Genomic DNA, 22793 nt, shown 5'->3' on the forward strand with positions numbered 1-22793 from the left:
GCTGCTCCGCCGCGGCCTCGTCGCGGCGATGCCTTCCGCGGGGACAGGGACGGGAGCCCTCGCCCCGCTGAGGAAGGCGGCGAACCGGTCGAGCACGTCGGGGTGTTCCCGGAGGAGCCCCGCCGCGCGGGACCTGACGAAGCGCGCGTCGACGCGGCCCTCTCCGAATCTGCCGAGGAGGCCGAGCAGCTCGTCCCGGACGCCCGGATCCCCCACGAGCCCCGCCTCGATCTCCCCGAGGAAGGCGACGGCCTCGGCGACCTCCGCCACCGGGTACCTCACCATGGCCGCCGCCTCGCCCGGCGGCGGCTTCTGCTGGTCCCCCAAGGATTCCTCCTCGGCCATGACGCCGGCGAAGAAATCAAACCCAGCAGATGGAACAACGATCCCGTCGGAAAATGACGAACAGGGGGAGGGCAGGACGGCGGCGATCGATCGGTCGGCCGGCCGGTCGGTCGTGGGACGGGGGAGAAGACGAGGCACGAGACCTAAAACACCTCCATTTAAAATGCTACTGGCTCGCCGGACACGATTTCCTGCCGCTACATGGCGTCTGATCGCCCGGCGGGAGGGCTGTGTCGCAGTCGGAGTCGGCCTAGAGTCTCCCCGCCGGAGGAGACCCAAGCCAACCCCGACACGGATCGTTCCGGATTAATTAACCGCAGGGCCACGGCTCCAATCCTAGTACTCCCTCTTGACCCTTGACCACCGGACTCCGGAGTCCGGTTGGCGCACGCGCACGCGCGCGCCTGACTCCCCGCCATTTCGTCGGAGGCGGGGAAGAAGCAGAGGAAGAGGGAATGGGCCTTTCTTTTGTTGGGCCAGTTGGGCCGCCTGTTAAGCTATATTATTATCCAACGAGCCCAGCTGATCAACGTGTCCGGCCCGGCCCGTCCGAGACCCCCGCTCCTCCGCCGCCGGCCCACCGGGGAACGCAGCCGCCGGCGGCGCGCCGCCGCCACCCTCGCAGTGGCGTCGCCCAAATGATTGGATTGGGCGCTTAGCTAGCTAGCCCTGCACTCAGCAAGACACAGCACGTGGCATTATTTCGAAGAGTGGACAGCATCCAAAATGGACAGGAGGGATCCCTGGCTGTAAGCACACAACTCAGCACAACCGGGCCGGCCGGGGGATCCAGTTGTGTCTCACATGCGTGCTCTCCGTTCCGTCCAACTCAGCGCTCACCGGCGGCGGCCAATGACGACGGGGTGTGTGACCGTCCGGCGAGCCGTGCGGCCGGACAGGGATTGAGTCACATGGCAGGATACAACATGTGTTGTAAAGTCCTCCTGTGTTGTGCCGCGGTTCTCCTTACCCCTGCGTTACCCACCGTGTGTCCTCGCTCTTTGCCACCACTTGCTTGGGGGATCGTGGCTCCTTTTTCTTGTCCATTGAAATGGAGATGGTAAGATTGCCATTTCTCAAGGGAAATCTATGATGAGCAGTGGCGGATGCAGGATTGGAGGCAAGGGGGGCTGAAACAATAGAGATGTTGATTTGTGTGAAGATTTAATGGTGATTTTGAGGTCTTGCTACAGTGTTTTACGTGTAATTAGGGGAGCTTAGGGGGGGCTTGAGCCCCCTAGCCCCCTCCTGTATCCGCCCCTGCTGATGAGGTCTAGTGTTATTGTGTGAACACCGGAGTTTATTTGGGGGAAGATTTGCGTACCTTAAAGGTCGCGGTGTTCTAAAAAAACTATAACCATTCGGTGTAATTTGTTGTGGTTGGATGTAATCTAGGAAGGAAGGATTGTAACATCAAGGATAACAAAACTCGCGCTTGTAAATATCGAGCCTATCTATTTTCATTCTCACTTGTGTTGTATACGCCATTTCTCTTCATTTATTTATTTTCCAACCAATAGCTTAGAACATGCCAATAGCTTAGCTTTCATGAGCCAATAGCTTATTATCCTCATCACTTAGGAAATAGCCAATAGCTTCTTTATCGTGTCTAACTATAATCCGTACATGTAAAACCATATTACGCTACCATCAACAACAAATTATTATCCTCAAACTTATTGCGGTAAGCAATATGTTAGAACTAGAAATGTACAAATATTGTGGTAGGACATGGCAGGGCCCTTTCATGAGCCAAGCTGTAACCTAAGCACAGCGAAAACCTCCCTGCTCTTAAGCTTCCTCATCACCCCCTCTCTCTACTCGTTCTCTCTCCTCCCCCCTCTCTATCTCTCTCTCTCTCTCCCCTGCGGCAACTCCTCTCTCCTCCAATCCCAGGCGAATTCCTCGCCCCCTTCCTCCAGCGCGTGCCCGGAGCCTCGTCTTCCCCGACCCTCCCGCCCTGATTCGCCGCTCAGCGCTCCCCCCTTCCGCCGCAAAGGGGGGGAACTCATGGCGAGGCTAGTAAGTATGTCTGATCACTGTCTCGTTGAATTCTCGGTGGGTTCCTCCCCCTCGCGCAAAGGAGCCTCTTTTCTTGCTCGCCGCGGCCGCCGGTGAAACGGGTTGCCTGGGATTGGTGTTTGGTGCTGCGAGGAGCTTGGGGGATGCCCGGCTCTCGATTTGCTCTGCTTTGCCTCCCCCCCAAATCCGGATCTTCCTGTTCCGCGGCTCCCCGTGAGATCTTGCGATTGGGCGAGCTGTTCTCGCTCGTTTCGTTGGTTTGGTTGATCTGGGAGTGTGGAGCTTTCGTGCTGGATTCATGGGAACGGTGGTGGGGCTGAGTACTGACTGGTCGCTGTGCTTGTGCTGCTGGGGTGGCTGCAGGTGGCTCTGGCATTGGCGGTGGCGGTGGCGGTGGGGGTCCTCGTCATCGCCCGGGCGGAGGCGGAGCCGCGGTGCGCGCGTCGCGGCCGGAGCGCGCCGCCGCGGCCGCACAGCGTGACGATCACCGAGTTCGGGGCCGTCGGCGACGGCGTCACCCTCAACACGGTGCCCTTCCAGAACGCCGTCTTCTACGTGCGGTCCTTCGCCGACAAGGGCGGCGCGCAGCTGTACGTGCCCAAGGGACGGTGGCTCACCGGCAGCTTCAACCTCACCAGCCACCTCACCCTCTTCCTGGAGAGTGGTGCCGTCATCGTCGGCACACAGGTTTGTCCACCGCATTTTGGCCGAATCGACAATTCTCTTTTATTCATCATGAGCATTTTGCGACGCCATTGGTTGGATGGATGAAGTGAAGTGGACTTCAATTCCATAGATTACTGTAAGACACCTACTATTTCTGTTTCACGTCGGCAGTAGGTGTTTGGCATGTTGGTTTGGCCATCAATTCGCCTACTTGATGGAGATGCACATAGGCTCAATAGATGGGGTATTGTTGCATGAGTTCTGGTTTACCTGTCGTTTTCGATTGCATTTGCATTGAGGGTTGCTAGCGACTCGGAATAGCGCTAGTGGCCAGCTCATGTCATCATTTGTTTGTTTGGATATGGTTGGTGGAAGACGTCCTGATGGAGTGATTTTTAACATGTTTAATTGTCGTATGCGACGCTCCTATGTCTACATTTTGATCTGGGAAACATTTTTCTCATGAGTAACGCACTTATATTGGTCATGCATATATCCAAGAAGGGAGTACTACATCATTCCATATTCTTTTGGGGTCATTGCTAGTGCAGTAAACACTAGAGTAGTGATATGCCACTTTGCAGCTATGCCTTTTCGACAGGAGTATTGGATGGTGACACATAGCTATCGATGTGAGGGCAGTAGCTAAGGAAAGACAAATAACATTTGCATTGTTTTGAAGTCAAGCTGCTTTCTGTAATCTTACCTCAATTGGTTGTAGTTGTACTGGTCTGATTGGGATTGTTTGTCTGTAATATATATTATATTTCCTACGTGGTGATGGCATTTTAGTTTTTGTTCCATTGCAATGCATCCTCCTGATCTTTGAAATGTTCAGAATGAGCAGTCTGATATCTTTTTCAGGCGATGCAATCTTTAAGCAGTTAAAAGGACCCATCTTTGTGCACACATTTGGTTCCTATCTTATAGCTATGAAAATTGATGCTCTACTTACTGTAAAAGAAATATCTGAGTTAACTGTATCCACTTGTCTTTTCACTACAGGAGGTGTCACAGTGGCCTGTTGCGGAACCTTTGCCATCATATGGACGGGGAATGGATCTTCCAGGTCTGAGACATCGTAGCTTAATAAATGGGCTGAATCTAACTGATGTTGTAATTACTGGTAAATACAATCTTCTGAGACATATCCAGGTTTTAACTGCTATTGTTTGTTTAGTCTACTTAAAATACACTTATTACAGGGAATAATGGAATCATTGATGGCCAGGGTTCCACATGGTGGAACTGGTTTCGCTCAAATAAGTTGAACTATAGCCGTCCTCATCTTGTGGAGTTTGTGGATTCTGAACAAATTGTTATTTCAAATATAACATTCTTAAATTCCCCTGCATGGAGTATACATCCAGTGTATTGCAGGTATGCTAACATCATTTGCAAATGTATAATTTGCTCTTCTCCTTTCTGTTTAATGTTTAGAGGCACAAATTGCCCAAAATTATTTACTGACATGCTATTGTTATTTTTCCACCAGGAATGTTGTGCTCAATAATATCACAATTCAGACTTCATTGGATGCTCCACTTAATCATGGAATCGTTCCAGGTAATACTGGATTTGATCACCATGCATTCCTTACTTTACATTGAATCCAAGTACATGAATCATCTGTTAGCTTTTGGTTGGATGTGCATACTAGTTTTTATCTGTGCTTATAGATTATTGTCACAATTAAGACATGTTTCACTGCCAAGTTTCAGTTGTAGTTATGCGTATTTTAGTTATTATTTCAGGAGATAGTGAGTTCAACTGATTTTAAATGGAAGCAATATTGATGCTATCCATGATGGAAACAGCAAGGGTGGTTAACTGGTTATTTCCGACATATTCTATGTTTTATAGTTCTACTCATTACCTAGGGTGATCTGCCGTAGAACCATGGCTTAAATTTCTTCACTCATTCCTGCCCTGTTCTTTCTGTAGATTCAAGCTCAAATATGTGCATCGAAGATAGCAACATCAGCGTTAGCCATGATGCCATCTCATTAAAAAGTGGGTGGGACAACTATGGCATTACTTTCGGAAGGCCAACTTCAGACATTCACATTAGAAGAGTGAATCTGCAATCCCCGTTGGGTGCTGCCCTTGCATTTGGGAGCGAGATGTCTGGTGGGATCTCAGATATTCATGCCGATCACCTCCGAATCCACGGTTCATCCAAAGGCATCTTCTTCAAGACTGCACAAGGCCGCGGAGGCTATATAAGAGATACCGTAATTTCAGACGTCCAAATGGAAGATGTTAATGTTGCCATTGCATTCACCGGTTCTTGGTCAAGTCACCCAGATGACCATTTTGATCCAGCTGCACTCCCACTGATTAATCGAATTACCCTGAAGAACATGACTGGAACAAAAATCTCGGTCGCCGGCGTTTTGTCAGGAATCACTGGCGATCCATTCACCGGAATATGCCTCTCCAATATCAATTTTTCCCTAGCCGATTCGGCCAATTCCACCTCCTGGTCTTGCTCCAATGTTTCTGGATACTCCAAGCTGGTACTTCCTGAGCCTTGCTTAGATCTCCGGACTACACCTTCAAACTCCTCCATCTGCTCTGCCCTCCCTAGCTACCATGCCATCGCAGTAGCATAAATGCATAGAGTACAAAGTGTTCATCCTTACCCTGTTTCAGTCCCTGTACAATTCAGAGACATCTAGCCTTTTCCTCCAAATTCTTTCAAGCCAGGGCGTGCCGTCAAGGGATCATTCATCGTTCCTACAATCAGCTTCAAGGCTCAGAATACATTCCGCATCGCCTTCTTGAGGAGCAAGTCCGTCGGGTGATCAATCGGCATCGAGCTGTTGATTTGCTTGTACAGTTAAAATTTCTTCATTCAATCTGTAAGAAAAATTTTTGTGGTAGGGGGTTGAGTCGGGTGAGTCCGGAGAGTTGCTTCATACAGTTGTCAGATTTGGTGGTAAAAAATAAACACATCATGAGTTTCATGATCCAGGCACCCCTGTACATCCCATCACCCTGTGGGGGCATCCTTCCAATACAGCAACACCTCACATGCTATCCTGAGATGCACAGGCTGGCGCCCCTGTAGGCCAGCCATGGCCGCTCCTTGCTGCCAAATAAATTGGTGTAGATGGAGTTTGTTGGGACCGACGTTGATGGCCTCCCTCCAGGTTGCCCTCCTGGAGGGAGACTCATTGGTTTCGCTATGTCGCGGTGCTGTGGTCCGGTGAGCTGGCTCCGCATCCGGGTCGCCATTTGTGCAAGCTCATGCTCCAGCTGCATCTGCATCTGCTCTCCCCTGTTAGCTGCAAAATGGGAGATGATGAACCACAGCATCGGCAGAGATGGCTGCTAGCAGCCTAGCACTGATGATTAGCTGGTGGTGATGCTGGTGTTTTCCTTGTACTCATCTGGCCTGAACTCAGCAGCATGTGCAAGCCTGCTGCGATCTGTCAATGCTGAATCCTGCATACTGCAGCGGTAGTAACCTTCTGGTGCCAGAATGCCATGTGAAATTAAAAAAAGGGGTTTGTACTGCAGTGAGTGTGATTCTTGCAGCAGTTGCTGCTGGAGGCCTGAAGCTGCACTGTGTTTCCCGAGTGGTGAGCAGGGAACAAAATGTTGTGTGAAAAGACAGAAGAGGGGAGGATATCATTGGATGCCAGATGCCCAGGCTGGTCAAGAACTGCAGCAGGCTGATCCATGTGACGCAACATGTCGTTGTACCAGTGATTCAGTGCAAAGATGCATCCAAAGGAGTCTGAGATGTCTCTGCATCCAGGCCTTGTTGAATGCAATCATAGCTTACCGCGGGGGGCTGGGGGTTGAGGTGATCACTGATCAGGTGAAGTGCCTGTTTGGACGATGGAACGCAGGTTTACAGATGAGAATTTCTTCAGTGGGTTTTACAGCTGATATGATGAGAACTACCGCTCGATTTTTTTTTTACTTCCCGTTTGGAAACTCTTCTTTTTGTTTTTTTTTGAAACATACTTTGCGAGGAAACAGGAAAGGGAAAGGACTTTCTATTTGAAGATGGGATTGGAGAGGCTGGCAAATGGGTTTGTGGGGGCAAGGTTTGTGAATTGTGATGATGCGTCCGACCGATAACTCGATGACAGATACGGGGACCAAACCAACGGGCAGCACAGGAACGGCCGGCAGGCATCCAAGAAATTCTCGACGCCGTGATGAAGAGTTCCAGATGGTCCAACGGACGAACCAACTAGGGGCCATAGCCTTAAAACTTGACTTAGATTATCTAAAGCTCGGATCCTAAAAGAGCTAGGCTCTTATCTTATACAATTTTAAATTCAAAATATATAAGGGCCAACTTGAATTGTGAAGCGACTACTTGGATCATGACTCATTACTACCCCTAGAACCAACCAATGTATCCAGGATGAAAATCCTCCCATGGAGTCGATCTGTTTCAGCAATGAAAAATACCCCTTGCAAAATTCATATACAATGTACGGTACACATTACAAACAGAGAGTGTGTGTATGTGCCACACTTTGCAAGATACTGCACACAGATCGACTCCTATATATCCAAGCTTGCAGATAATGAACCTTACTAAGTGCCTTGTTCTTTTTTATGAAATGTGATCACAGTTGTCGCAATTGTCAGCAATGTTGTCACAGCTAACTTTTTAAGTGCCTCATGAAGATCAAGAGGTTTCTCCATAACACGCCTATTTTTCATCAAACCGTGACAACATTGTGATCAAGATGTGCACTCTTTTCAGCTGAGACATGCATGATGGTGAGATAGTGGTGGAGTTTGGCACTACACTGATCAGCCGCATTTATCACATAGTATGCAGCACACTTTCATCATCTCGATCGATGCTGCAAAATTTTCCTAGCTAACATCTTCTTCCTTGAGGATCTAATTCATAGAAAGCGTGACGTCACTACAAGACATTATATATGGTGATGCCATCATGAGATGATGGTCCTAAAGATTTATTTATGGAGCAACATCTCACAAAGAGTGGCACACACTCGATGCCTAGCTTGCCCAGGAAGGCATTTGCAAAGTGTTGTGTACACTCCTACTCCTTTCGTTCCAAATTATAAGACATCCCAAGAATCTTGGAGAGTCAAAGCAATCTCAAGTTTGACCAAAATTATAGAGAGAAATATAAAAATTTATGATATCAAATTGATGTACTATGAAAATATAACTAATAAAGAATCTAATGGTACTTAGTTTTTATAATAAATATTATTATTCTATTATATAAATTTGGTCAAACATAAAAAACTTTGACTCTCCAAGATTGTTAGAATGTCTTATAATTTAGAACGGAGGGAGTACAAAATTGCCTTGGAGGTGGGCACATTAAAAAACTGCCTCGGTTAATGCCTTCGATTAACCGAGGCAGTCATTTTTATTAACTGTGGCGGTCAAAAAAATCGATTAACCGAGGCAGTCAACATTAAAATAACCATCTCGGTTAATAGTCCTATTTTCAGAGTCGGTCACCTTACAATAGTCCGTCTCGATTAATAGACCAAGCCCAGACGAGGCCCAATGAGCCCAATTGTTGAAAAGGAGTATATAGTGAATATTCTAGGATTTAACGGTGTTGTGCATTCAGTGGTAGGCGACGTCCCCGTCGACAGTGAGGTGCCTGTGGTGACTTCATCAATCTCGAGGATTTACTGGCTCAGTCTTCGAAAATGCTCATAGGGGTAGGATTTGCGTATGTGTGTTCATAGGGGTGTGAGTGTGCGTGCGTTGTGAGTGTCGGAGTTGTACTATGTGATCTAAAAAAACAAAATTGTAGGCCTCTACCAGCCTCCACCCACTCTCTCCCTCCCTCTCCCTTCTTCTCTCCCTCTCTATCTCCCTCCCTTCCGCAACGCGGCTCGGCGGTGGCTCTTCGACTCGCCAGGGGGGGAGGGGGGGGGGGGCGGTGGACCCGCTCCCACTGCGGCCCAGCCGCCTCCAAGCGCGGGCTCCTCCGGCGCAGCATGGAGGGGGCGGTGGGGGGGGGGGGGGGGGTCTGCCGCCGGCGGCCTCCTTCGGCGCGGCCCTGGGCCTCAGTGTGGAGGGGGCACGGCGCAGTGGGTCGGATCTGCCACCGGCGGCCTTCTCCAGCGGCTGCGGACATGGCGTGGGGCGCCAAATGTGGTAGGGCGTGCAACGTGGCTCGGCGGACGGCGGCCGGGCACGACTGCGGGGCTCGCCGATCGTTGGCGGGGCTCGGCAGCGAGGCTCACCGGGCGTCGGTGGGGCACGACAGCAGGGCTCGCCGGGTGTTGGCGGGCTTGGAGGTCGCGCTGGACGTGGCAGGCCCAGCGCGTCGAGGAGCGCCCCGGTGACGGACTGGATGTGCCGTGCAAGCCCCCACTGCTACCACACTCCTCAGCTTCCACGTGCCTGGATCTTCCACCGCCGACTAGATCCGCGAGCATGCTCACTGGATCTGGCACTGGAGGTCGAATCCACTCCTGTGGTGGTCGGATCTGGCGAGCGGGCGCGACGGCGGTGCAAGCGGTGGTGATGGGCTCAGCGGGCCTGTGGATGGGCTCGCTGGGCCTGTCCATTGGATTTTTCTATTTTTTTGTTTTTTAATTCGATTAACCGAGGCGGGCACGAAACTGCCTCGTTAATGACTCTGTTAACCGTGACGATGCCTCGATTGCCCAGTCCGCCTATGAAAACGTTTTTTGCCCGCCTCCAATTAATTTTTTTTATTAGTGGTACAATTTTTTTTAAAAGAACTACCTGTACATATAAAGTGTGGAAAAACATGAATCAGATTGAAAGCCATGCACGCTTGAGTTTTTATGATCGGTTCAGTGAGTTGTTCTAGACTTTCTAAAAGAGAGAGAAACAATTTCCTTGTTAGGCCATCTGGGTGGGGTGGGGTACCACCAACCATCGCGTTTTTTTCATTTTTATATTAAAAAATTTTTCAAAAATATATGCCGAATAGGGAAATTTTCAAAAATGGGTGCATGTCGCCCTCCTAATGGGCGACAGGGTGCCTGTCGCCCATACAGTTGGCGACATGATCTAAATATAAAAACATTTACATTTAGGTCCTGGCGCCCAGGGCGCATTAAACAGTGAATTTGTAAAATCGATATAAAATCTCAGAAAAATCAGAAAAATACAAACTCAACTGTTCTAGATTTTATGAAATTAGATCTACAACTTTTGTTACATAATGTTTTTCATTTGATCAATGTATCTTGCTCTATTTTAAATATTAGTTTAATACACTTTTATTTAAATCTCAAGATCCATCCTTTGGATGCATGTCATATTTGGCCAGAGTGTTGCATATGGGGAGCATATGTTTGTACAAAATTGGTAGGCCCAGAAAACATTTTTAGAATAAGTTTTTAAATTAGATCTTGCAATATGTCTAGTTTAAATGGGTTATTTATCCATGTTGCTATACTGAGTTTTAGAAGCCATAACTTTTACAGTACCATTATTTTATTTTCTAAGAGCTATAAAAAAAGTTTGGTAAATTTTAGTTAAGCACAACTAGACCAAATGAATTATTTAAATAAAAATGTATTAAACTGGTATTTAAAATAGAGTAAGATACATTGATCAAATGAAAAACTTTATGTAACAAAAGTTGTAGATCTTGTTTCATAGAATCCAGAACAGTTGATTTTGTATTTTTCTGATTTTTTTGGATTTTATATTAATTTTACAAGTTCACTGTTTAATGCGCCATGGACGTCAGGACCTAAATATAATTTTTTTACATTTAGGTCCTGTCACCAACTGGATGGGCGACAGGCACCCTGTCGCCCATTAGGAGGGCGATAATCACCCATTTTTGAAAATTTCTCTATTCGGCATATATTTTTGAAATTTTATTTTTTTAAATATAAAAATGAAAAAAACGCACCAACCATCACCCGAGAATTTCAGAATATTAGATGGCCTAGCCCATTAATAAAGTACAGACAGACTGTTTGCAGAGCGCATGTTTCCATGTAAGAGAAGTGCATCCTCTCAATACCCCCACCCCCTAAAAAAATATAAGAGAAATGCATGCATGCAGAAGTGGATAACAATGGTGATATCAGTCACATACGTGCAAATTCGAAATTAAAAAGCTATAACTAATAAATCAAGCATCCAAATTAAATTTGGGTTACACCATTATCGTTCTTGTGACTAGATCTTTAAAACAAAATCATACTTGACTATGTTTGCACGAGATTTTATAAACACATTTTTCTTAATATTAAGTAACTAATTTTATCTACTAGAAACAAATATTTTAAAAACACAAACAAATGATTATTTTTTACGAACAAAAATTTAACTGTAATAAACAAATAATAATATGTTAGGAACAAGATATTGAACATCTCAAACATTTGATTATACAGGATGAATAATGAAAAATGAATATCTCGGACAAATGAGTCAGCATCATCGAATAATTTAGTCTACAACGAGAACAAATAATTTGGCATTGGAAAAAAATTAGTTAAATATGAATAAATACTTGTACGTAAAAAATTATAGGCATATATGCGTACTAATCGAGTCAGTGTGAGTCACCTTTTTTTCACCATGTACCATGTCTCTCTCTCAGTCTCTCACACACGCGCGCGTAGAGCATATGCTTCGGGGAAAATGTTTTTAGTCACAAATCCAATGTATAATTATTCTATAAGTGTGAGCAAAATGTATTCAGCGACCAACAAATCAAATAAAAATAAAATATTTTGAGAAACATATTCCAAAAAAATCTTAGTTAAAAATAAGAATACAAAATGAATATAGAAAAAAAGAAGAAAAAAGTTATGAGGGCTAAAAAAGGAAGGAAAAACAAGTCTATCAGCTAACTAAATAGGGAAATAAGAAACAAGAATGAAATGAAAAATAGCACACAGGGAGTAAGGCGCAAACTACAAAAAACATAAGGAAAGAAATATTAAGTATTACTATATCTGCAGCATCAATGATCCATAGACTTAATCCACAGAAAAAAGAAAATAGAGAATAATGGAGGAAAATATTAGAAGAAATAAAAAATAAATAACATAGAAAATGAAATGAGAAATTATCTACCGGAACATTGGAAATTCCAGTGAAAAGGGAAGGGAACGGATGAAGGAAATAATACAAAAGGAGAATTAAAGAAAAGGAAATAAAGAAAAAGAAATGAAAGCGCTTCTGCTTCGCATACCTACATGCAGCTTGCCTACACATGCAGGTGCATGCTCTCCTGCTCAGGGAATCGTAGGCGCCGCAATCCAAGCACGCTTACTAGACCCCTAGTAGCGTGAGACCAATCAATACAACAGGCTGTCAAATATTTATTGGGTTGGTTTTAGTTTGGAACTGATATTCCTATTCTAGTAGCTCACGTAGGAAACATATACCTGGCGTAATGTTCACAATTTCGGCAAAATTTTCCAGGAAAATCCGAAATTAATATCATACTGGTTAAATTTTATGCCAAATTTTTAAAAACCCCAACTGAATTTGTTTGAATTTAATCCATATTTTTGATATTTCATGTTTGTTAGTGAGGTCCGAAATTTTTTTGTCAACCGGAATTGAACACACATTCTAGTAGTAATCAAAGGAAGTGAGATCCTTTGTGCTGTTTCGTTCGACTGTGTTTATTTGTGAGGATGATATGGAATCCTACGTACACATCACAATCTTCTGAATTCTGATTGCACAAAAATGATGTAATTTACAAAACATTTTTTCGGAATGAAGCAAAAAAAGGTTTCTGGATATGCATCCATCACTGTTGTACATGATCTCGCGAAGTAGTGCAAGATTGTGAAGTTAGTTTTATAAATTACCTTTATTTAATACACCTTATTATTGGTCAAAGTTTGCGATACCTCCTATCGCAAACAAGGCCTGAGTAACAATATTACGTAAAACATCAAAAATAATATCCTGACAGCAGCAAAACTCCTATGTGGCCTCCCATCCGAAAGCTTCTTATGGGCCCGAGCAGCCCGTCATACTGAAACCAATTTGCCGTTGGGCCTCCTTGAGCGCCAGACCATCTACCAAGTCTGACCATTTCTTGTTCTCCTTTCAGCAAAAACAGGCAAACGCAAACAAATGAATCCATCCAAAAGATCAAGATTTCATAATATACTTTTCATGAATAATATTGATGGAATCAAGGTGACGGATGAGCAAGAGCAAGTTGAGATGGACTGACCAATAGATCTATGAAAAGACGTTCTCACACGTCGTAGCAGCTTGAAGACACAAGAATTCATCCAAAATCATCTCGATCGATGCGGCAAAATTTTCCTATCTAACATCTTCTTCCTTGAGGATCTAATTCGTAGAAAGCGTGACGTCTCTACAAGGCATTATCATATATGGTGATGCCATCATGAGATGATGGTCCTAAAGATTTATTTATGGAGCAACATCTCACAAAGTGTGGGCGTGTGGCACACACTCGATGCCTAGCTTGCCTGGGAAGGCGTTTACAAAGTGTTGTGTACACTCCTTTCTAGATACAACTTTTTTTTTTTGGAGTAAAACACACTCGAGGTCCACCAACTTGTAAGGGTGTGTCATTTAGATCTGTGAACTCCAAAAGTGCATTTTTAGGTCCATCAACTTATAATTTGTGTCACTTAGCTCCATAAACTTTAAAAACATAGGTCCATAAATTTGAAAGTATATTTTTGGGTCTATAAACTTATAATTTGTGTCACTTAGATCCATAAACTCCGAAAGTGCATTTTTAGTTTATGAAGTTTATCTTTTTTCTGAGACGATCCATGAACTTCACCAGTCATGTGGCCACAACAGATGCGCTCACAAAGGTCACCCATATATCACTGTCCATGAATATCTTTTAACCCCTCACCGAGAACCACTCTAGGTTGATCTAAGTCTAATATCGTCACGAGATTTTTTGCCACAACACCTAGGGCCACCATATCCAGCCACCCGCGCAATGGAGGATATAATATCCTCTACCATGGTACACATGTTGTGGAGTCCCTCTACAATCTATTCCACCTTTCCCAAGCCATCAACCCTTTTGAATCCTAATACATATCAATAACCTACAAAATAAATCTTTCATCCATCCTCTCTCCTCTCCCTATGCTCTTAATTCAAAATTGGGGCTCAAATTTATTTCACTCTTCTGGCGAAACTCCATCAATATGTGGGCATCACGTAGATTCATATTGGTGCGATAGCAGTGCATGAAGGCTAGATGAAAGGATATGGACCTAGGTGACAAAAATGATAAGTTTATGGACCTAGGAATGAACTTCAGAGTTTGTGGACCTAAATGACACAAATGACAAGTTTATGGGCTGGGCTGGGTTGAGTTTGGAACTGGTATTCCTATTCTAATAGCGAGGGATGGAGCAGGAAATTTTCAAGAAGCATCAGTGCTGATTATCCAGGGTATTACAGACCCGGAATCGATGGAGGCAATAGCCTGCAGGGAGAGACTTGCTCTTTCCAGCGACCTTGCAGCCAGAAAGTTCAGGTTATCCTGTGATAACTTCAGTGTGGTGAGGAACATCAAGGGCGGGAGCATGGGAGCCTATGGACACATTGTCCAGGAGATCAATGCCAGGGCCGGAGCTTTTGTTTCTTCAAAATTTGTTCATGAAGGTCGAGCTTCTAATGTAGACGCTCATGTTTTAGCTAGAAAGTTCGGTTTATTGTGAGGTAGGTAGAAAGGTGTGGTTTCTGTCAGCGCCTGAAGGCGTATGTAATTCTGTCTCTAGAGTCATCAATCAATAAATTTTGGTGATTCCGCTACACACACACACACACACCAAGGTATAGATTCTTCTGTCATTTTTACTTGCCAGAAACCAGCTTTTAAGTCAAATTTTGAGAAGTATTTACTACCTTGTATTCTATTAATCCATTCTTGCTTATTGGGTATATTATAGGCATCATCTATTGTATTATCATTTAGCCTTTTGTAATTAATTACCATTCTCGACTTCCCTCTAGTTATTTTATTATTGTTTCTAACTATAAAGGCTGTTGATCTATGCGGGCTTCTACTTTCTCTGATTGCTCCTAACTTTAGTAGCTCTTCAATATGCATTTTGAACTCTTCTATATCTTTCGGAGTGGCTTCTATTGGGCTAGTTTTAATTATATAATCAGGATTAATAATATTTATTTTACAGATTATAGTATTTTTTCCCAATGTTTCATTGGGATTTCATCAATTATTTGAATATCTTCTAGTATTTGTATTATTCTTTCTATATCCTTTTTAGATTTTATATCTCTATACCAGTTTGGTGCAAAAGATTGTAACTCAATACATTCTCTATTATAGCTTTTAACACAGTATGTTTCTATATTATCACTAAGTTCTAATATTTCACTATCTTCAGATTCTTCATCTTTTATTTACAAGCATTGTGGAGATTTTCTAATTTTTTGCACTTCTAAAATATAGGGAACACTATCATGATAGGGTATGAACGCTATTCCCTGTTCAGTTAATATTAACCCACTTATAGAATATTGTAGAAATCTTAAACCAATTATCATGTTATCATTGATTAGTGACAGGTCTTATTGTAATTTCATCTATAACATACTTAGTTCCATTAATATATTTATCAATATTATATGCTATTTGATTATGAAGCTTCTTAGTTCCTGACATATCTGTAGATACTTCTGCCTTATCATCATCTATGGTTGTTACTAACTCTGGACACTTTGCAAAGTATTTGTCATGGATTATATTCTTAGTACAACCAGTATCTAGTAACGCTAGAAGCTTATATGATATGTTTGGCTTTAGAACTATTTTTATAGGAATTCTTATACCAAGTATATCCTTGAATGGAAACTTTACTATATATTTATTACCAAAACTTGTTATTGCATCTTTTAGTTGTATTAGTTTGTCACCTTTATGATCTTTTATTGTTATCATTTGTTCATTATTTTCTATAACCACACCCTTTTGCTTAATATTATTGTATTCAACTTTATTTTTTAACTCCTCAAATTCTACTTCAAATTTATTCATTCTATTTTCTAGTGTTCTAACTCTACTAGCTAGTATCTTTTCTTCTGATTCTAATTCTACTTCCATTCTTCAGTTATAGTTTTTTGACTTTATACACTCTATGCATGCTTGCTTAAAGCATACACTGCATGTAGCTCTATTGTCTTGACTTGGATAATATATGCAGAAAGAACATTTTAAATTATAATAACATTTGCCTCTTATCCAGTCATGCTTACAATCTACTTGATTCATCATTTCAGATTTTAAATCTAGTGTATCATTAGTCATATTTAATTCATCATCACTTAAACTATTCGACTCTATATTTTCTATCTTGTCAGCTTCTATTATTGTGCATGCAGGTTTGGAATCAGCAGTGTTATTGATTGTAACTGTGCATGTAGGCTTAGGATCATTGATTATTGGGGGGGGGGGAGGGGGGGGGGCTTTTATACTAATATATTTTCTAGGTTCTATGCAACTATTGTTTCTTTCCTGAGTACATGCAACTATTTTATCTTTCTATAACTTCTTTAGACTAGCTATTTCTCTAATAAAGTATAATTCTTTCTCTCTAATTTTGGACCGTTCATGTATCATTGACTTGTCATATTATATTCTAACATTTTTTAAAGTTTGCTCATAGTGTTTTATTTGAGTATCTATATCTGATGTATCCATATATTCAAACATGCTATTTCTTTAGATAATTCTGGTTCTAAGGCTCCCACGGACTATTGCTTAAAGACAAAAATTATAGCTTGAGAACTCCAACGGTGCAGATAAATATTTTCTATAATGCTTGACTGTATATATTCACTTCAAATTCAAATATTTCAGCCCTTCAAATATTCGACAGTATTTGATATTGGTAATATTAAAGTACCTTTGTGATGTTTGGATTTTATTTGGTATTCTGGCCATAGCCTCGAACATCCATATTATCTTCATTTTTGTCATCTTCCATGGCATCATCTACCATTGGAAAATCATATTTATCAGTGAATTCCTTTTTGAGGCATTTAAATTTTTCTTGCATTTCTTCCTTGAGTTCATTTAGTATTTGATTTTTCAATTCTTGTTTGAGCTCTTGTATAATTTGTCTTTTTATTTCCTTCTTCCATTCGGGAGCTATGCTTTCAAACTTCTCTATAATTTTCCAATCTAGATATTCACCATCAAGGGGATCAATTTCCTTTTGAGAACTTTTCTTATATGAAGGCTTATTTGATCCTTCTTCCTTGGTATTGATTGGGGTATTTTGTTGCATAGTACCTTTGTTTTTTGACATCTTGAATTTTCGTATATATTCTTTGGCTATGGGCTCAATATAATAGTTGACACCAAGCATCGCCCTTGCCTTATTTAGAGCTTCATCTATTTCTGTATATTTTTTCTATGACATTCCAACTCCTTCCACTTTAGCTTCCATCTTTTGGGATATTATTTCTTCAAATGTAACATATAGCCCTGGCTTTGGAACTTCAAATTCCACATATATTGGTCTTTGTTGGACTGATTCAGTAGCATTTGATATTGGTAGCATACTATTTGTCGGTACCCCAGGACTGGGGTACCCCCTCTTGCTGTGTCAAGGCAAGAGCCTCGTAGTTATCCTTAACTACGCCCAGACAGACGAGCAACCGGACCCCTGTGGTCCTGAGCCTTGCTCTCTCGGCAAACGGCCCCGGACCCGCACCCCGCTTGGGAAGGGTCCGGTGACGCCACGTATCCCGGAGGAGGTGGCCCTCAGCCAAAACAGCTAGGGCCCCCGGACCTCCCAGGGGGTCCCGGACCCCTGCCGGCTCCGGACCCCATATGCTACCCGGACCCCTCAGTAGGGAGGGAACAGACACCCCGCCTAGGGGGTCCGGAGCCGCCACGTGTCCGCAGGCGCAGGTACGCGCGCGGCTGCCAAGCTTCCTCTGGAAGACTTGCCCACCTACCGCAATCAATACGGGAGACGTTAAGTGCGCTCTGCCGCATCAGAGCCCGAGGAGGCTTTTGCCAGGCTGTACTGTTGGTCGCACATTACCAAGGTGCACAGTACAGCCGCTGGCACCACTTGCGCCACGCGCGTCAGTCTACTACGCCAGTTAGACACGACAACTCGGCGACAGAGTATCATAATGGCTACACGGTAGACCTAACAGTCTACGCCGCAACCTACACTGCCACAACGGGCGCCTCACCGATGGAAAAGGAGAAGACCCCCTCGGTCAGAGAGTCTACAGGACGGTGAAGCGTATCCGGCAAGAGATTCTCCATCACTATAGCACCATTAGTGTCTATTTAGTATAGTATACCTCCCCGTTGGGTCCAGCTGTCGGGATCCAACACCTGTGTACGCGTCCTCCTTGCACTATAAAAGGGGGGCGCCCGCTAGAGGATGACCGGGCCCGGCGGGGTAGAGGATAGACTCATTCATACAAGTGCAATACACCACACAGTGGATGTAGTGTATTACGCTCCGGCGGCCCGAACCACTCTAAACGCGTGTGTTCTTGCGTTCTTGCCCCCGAGCTAGATCGGCCTAATAGCTTGGCACTTCCCCGAGTACTCCCCCTCAGAGAATAGGCGGGTGCGTTCCGCCACCCGGCTGTGGGTACCCCCAAAAGCCCACGACATCTAGCGCCATCCGTGGGGAGCGCGCAAGCATCGGTCAGGTCTCCGCTCACTTCCTCATCTCTGAGGTTGAGCTCATCCTCTGCAACAACGACGAGAAGATGAAGAAGGGCACGGCGCCACCTGCGCCGCATGCCCCAGCACCAAAGCTGCAGTATCCTCGGTGCGGTGGCGCATGGCAGCGACGTCTGCTGTGCATCGCCACTGCGACACCTCAGAGCCGGCACAGTGGTGCGCAGGGGCGACGCCTGCTGCGCGTCGCCCTACGCCATTCCAGTGTCGGCTCAAGGTTTTCTCTCAAGCAACCGCTCGGGGTCTCCTGCGACGACACAGCATCGGCTCGAGGTTCCCTCTCAAGATGGAGCCTGGAGCCGGAAGGATGTCTGTCGCCCTCTCTCTCGCCCGGCTCAAGCCATCCTTGGAGCTGCTGCAGACAGGCGTCAGCCTCCATCGCCAGGCGCGGGGGCCCTGTGCCAGCACCAAGGCGAAGCCGGCGAACTACCGCACTTCTCCATGCTCCGTGCTCATCCAAGTGAGCACCCGTCCTTCTGCTGCGCCAGGATGTCAAGCTGGTTTCAGCGCGTTGAGGGCGGCCATCGGGCTGGCTTCCGGTGGCAGCTGGCAACGGCGGGACCACTCCCATTCAAAGCCAAAGAAGTTGTTCTCATGCAAACTAAGCATGAAACGGTTCTTAAGCTAAGGGGGGGTCCTGCAAGCTCCAGAGGTGATGCTGGATGACGCTGTATAAGTGCGTCCAGGGCGCCTCCGCCCCAACAGTAGAGGAATCTCCAAGGTGGCAGTCCCACTCCGGCAGGGAAGTATACGCCTTACGAATGGCAGCTGTAGGTTACCGCTAGATAGGATTGAGTGTGATTCTCCTTTGTAATGATATGGTGCCTACGTGTGGTCCAGAGCGGTAAAGGTCCGCCCTTGTAAACCCAACCTCTGGCTTCATCGCGCAAACAGGCGACACCAGCAAGTGGTCCAGAGCGGTAGAGGTCCGCCCTCGCAATCCCGACCTCTGATGTACACCACGAATCAAGTAATAAAGGAGATTTTCTTTCTTAGTCCTATCTTTACGTTAACTTAATGGCATTTGCCCGTCCAGCTTGCATGTTTCTTTCTCCCGAACAGAGTTTCTCTTTTGTTGCTAACGATCCAAATCGAGTTACTGGCTTGTGGTCAGGTGGGGACACCCCTTCTAGCTGGAAGGCAGTTCGGACCTCTAGGGACCTGCTCAGGAAAAGTGGTGCCCGTATCCTGGGGTAGAGAAGTTCTGCGTAGCTTAGCCTGGTAATGTACCCTAAGCCTACGTACTTCACTACCCTGTAACGGGTTCCCTAGTATCCGAGACTGCTGTCCCAAGAGGTCCCGGGCTCCTTTCTATTATAAGGCCTGGTTTCCTACACCTTGATGCAAAGTCCGGTGGCATAATTCATGGGACCGTCAGCAACAATCCAAGTCCACTCCGGTGGCCCGCTCCGGCGGAGACCGCTCGCCACGGTCGCTCCAAGTCCACTCCGGTGGCCCGCTCCGGCGGAGACCGCTCGCCACGGTCGCTCCAAGTCCACTCCGGTTGCCCGCTCCGTGCGGAGACCGCTCGCCACGGTCGCTCCAAGTCCACTCCGGTGGCCTGCTCCGGCGGAGACTGCTCGCCACGGTCGTTCCAAGTCCACTCCGGTGGCCCGCTCCGGCAGAGACCGCTCGCCACGGTCGCTCCAAGTCCACTCCGGTGGCCCGCTCCGGCGGAGACCGCTCGCCACGATCGCCACAATCCACTCCGGTGGCCCGCTCCGGCGGAGACCGCTCGCCACGGTCGCCCCAAGTCCACTCCGGTGGCCCGCTCTGGTGGAGACCGCTCGCCACGGTCGCTCAAGTCCACTCCGGTGGCTCGCTCCGGCGGAGACCGCCTGCCATGGTCGCCTAGAGCCAGGTCCGGTGGAGTAGTGCTTGCTCCCTGGGCAGTTCAAGGTTCGTGCAGCTGCTTAGCTCGGTTCCACACCCTAAGCCTGCACCTACGCCACCCTACGGAGAGCGCACTCTAGTACCAGAACCTGACATCAAGAGCTACGGTCTTAAAGGGGTCTGGAGCACCCGCTCTCGACATGAGCATACCGACACAGCCAAGTTGCGTGGAAACACATCATGGTGGTGGCCCCACCCGCGAATTCGTACCTCTCCCGAGGTGGGCCCGGGGGCCACTATCGGTACCCTAGGACTGGGGTACCCCCTCTTGCTGTGTCAAGGCAAGAGCCTCGTAGTTATCCTTAACTACGCCCAGACAGACGAGCAACCGGACCCCTGTGGTCCTGAGCCCTGCTCTCCCGGCAAACGGCCCCGGACCCGCACCCCACTTGGGAAGGGTCCGGTGACGCCACGTATCCCGGAGGAGGTGGCCCTCAGCCAAAACAGCTGGGGCCCCTGGACCTCCCAGGGGGTCCCGGACCCATGCTGGCTCCGGACCCCATATGCTACCCGGACCCCTCAGTAGGGAGGGAACAGACACCCCGCCTAGGGGGGTCCGGAGCCGCCACGTGTCCGCAGGCGCAGGTACGTGCGCGGCTGCCAAGCTTCCTCTGGAAGACTTGCCCACCTACCGCAATCAATACGGGAGACGTTAAGTGCGCTCTGCCGCATCAGAGCCCGAGGAGGCTTTTGCTAGGCTGTACTGTTGGTCGCACATTACCAAGGTGCACAGTACAGCCGCTGGCACCACTTGCGCCACGCGCGTCAGTCTACTACGCCAGTTAGACACGACAACTCGGCGACGGAGTATCATAATGGCTACGCGGTAGACCTAACAGTCTACGCCGCAACCTACACTGCCACAACGGGCGCCTCACCGATGGGAAAGGAGAAGACCCCCTCGGTCAGAGAGTCTACAGGACGGTGAAGCATATCCGGCAAGAGATTCTCCATCACTATAGCACCATTAGTGTCTATTTAGTATAGTATACCTCCCCGTTGGGCCTAGCTGTCGGGATCCAACACCTGTGTATGCGTCCTCCTTGCACTATAAAAGGGGGGGGGGGGGGGGGCGCCCGCTAGAGGATGACCGGGCCCGGCGGGGTAGAGGATAGACTCATTCATACAAGTGCAATACACCACACAGTGGATGTAGGGTATTACGCTCCGGTGGCCCGAACCACTCTAAACGCGTGTGTTCTTGCGTTCTTGCCCCCGAGCTAGATCGGCCTAATAGCTTGGCACTTCCCCGAGTACTCCCCCTCAGGGAATAGGCGGGCGCGTTCCGCCACCCGGCTGTGGGTACCCCCAAAAGCCCACGACACTATTTATTGGATGAAAATATTCAGCAAGGCTATTGAGTATTGAGAGCATATATCCATTTTCTTCTCTTTTATTATTATATTGGTACCAGAAATTGTCAAGTAGGCATTCTTGAACTTCATCTAGGACAATATGATCTCTGGGCTTGAACTTATATGAGTTTGGAGGAAACACTTGAAGCTTGTTTTCAGGAGAAAAGACAAAAGTGTCAACGCCTGAGAAGTTGGTTGTCTTCTTCATCATTCTGCAAGAAAGAAAAACGAGAAAACAAGTCAGGTAACTTATTATCTTTCCCCTTTATATGTTCAAACACAACTTTATAACCATTGCCAGTAATAATATCCTCAAACAAAACCCATCATCCGAATACCATACTACTACTAAGTAATGAAAGTGATTAGGGTTGATTAGCTTTAATCAAGCGCGATCTATATTGTATTCGAGAGTACAGATATTATATTCGGACGGATTCTTTATTCGGCTTAGGAGAGTATTGTATTCGGTGTGATTAGAGTATATATATTCTTTATTCGGCTTGATTAAGGAGTTTAAGAATATCCAAAATATTTTATGAATTTATATACAGGAAGAAATAGACATCAAGGTATTTCCATAGACACTCATATTTTCCCCTTAATTCATTTTGATGATAAACTAATAACTAAAGCTCGTCATAAATATCTTATATTAAGGGCTGATATTAATTTAAAGCTCTGCAGAAGTGTGTGTGTGTATATATATATCCAGATAAGAATATTTTTTTACAATGTCTCATAGATCATGGCCTCACACACACACACAGCGTAATGTTCACAATTTCAGAGAAATTTCCCAAGAAAATCCTAAATTAATATCATACTGG

At 45.9% G+C, this 22793-nt stretch overlaps 1 protein-coding gene across 1 annotated transcript; it reads left to right on the plus strand.

The window, feature by feature from the left end:
- The first annotated feature begins 2158 nt into the window (after positions 1 to 2158).
- Positions 2159 to 6015, plus strand: LOC120699743 (probable polygalacturonase). The gene is made up of 6 exons (XM_039983803.1): positions 2159 to 2367; positions 2731 to 3054; positions 4039 to 4159; positions 4239 to 4413; positions 4529 to 4599; positions 4978 to 6015. Exons 1-6 carry the CDS (start codon positions 2356 to 2358, stop codon positions 5646 to 5648), a joined length of 1374 nt encoding a protein of 457 aa, XP_039839737.1. The 5' UTR covers positions 2159 to 2355; the 3' UTR covers positions 5649 to 6015.
- Positions 6016 to 22793: the final 16778 nt, after the last annotated feature.

Source organism: Panicum virgatum, chromosome 3K (assembly GCF_016808335.1).
Source record: "Panicum virgatum strain AP13 chromosome 3K, P.virgatum_v5, whole genome shotgun sequence".
In the NCBI taxonomy this organism is placed as follows: Eukaryota; Viridiplantae; Streptophyta; class Magnoliopsida; order Poales; family Poaceae; genus Panicum; species Panicum virgatum.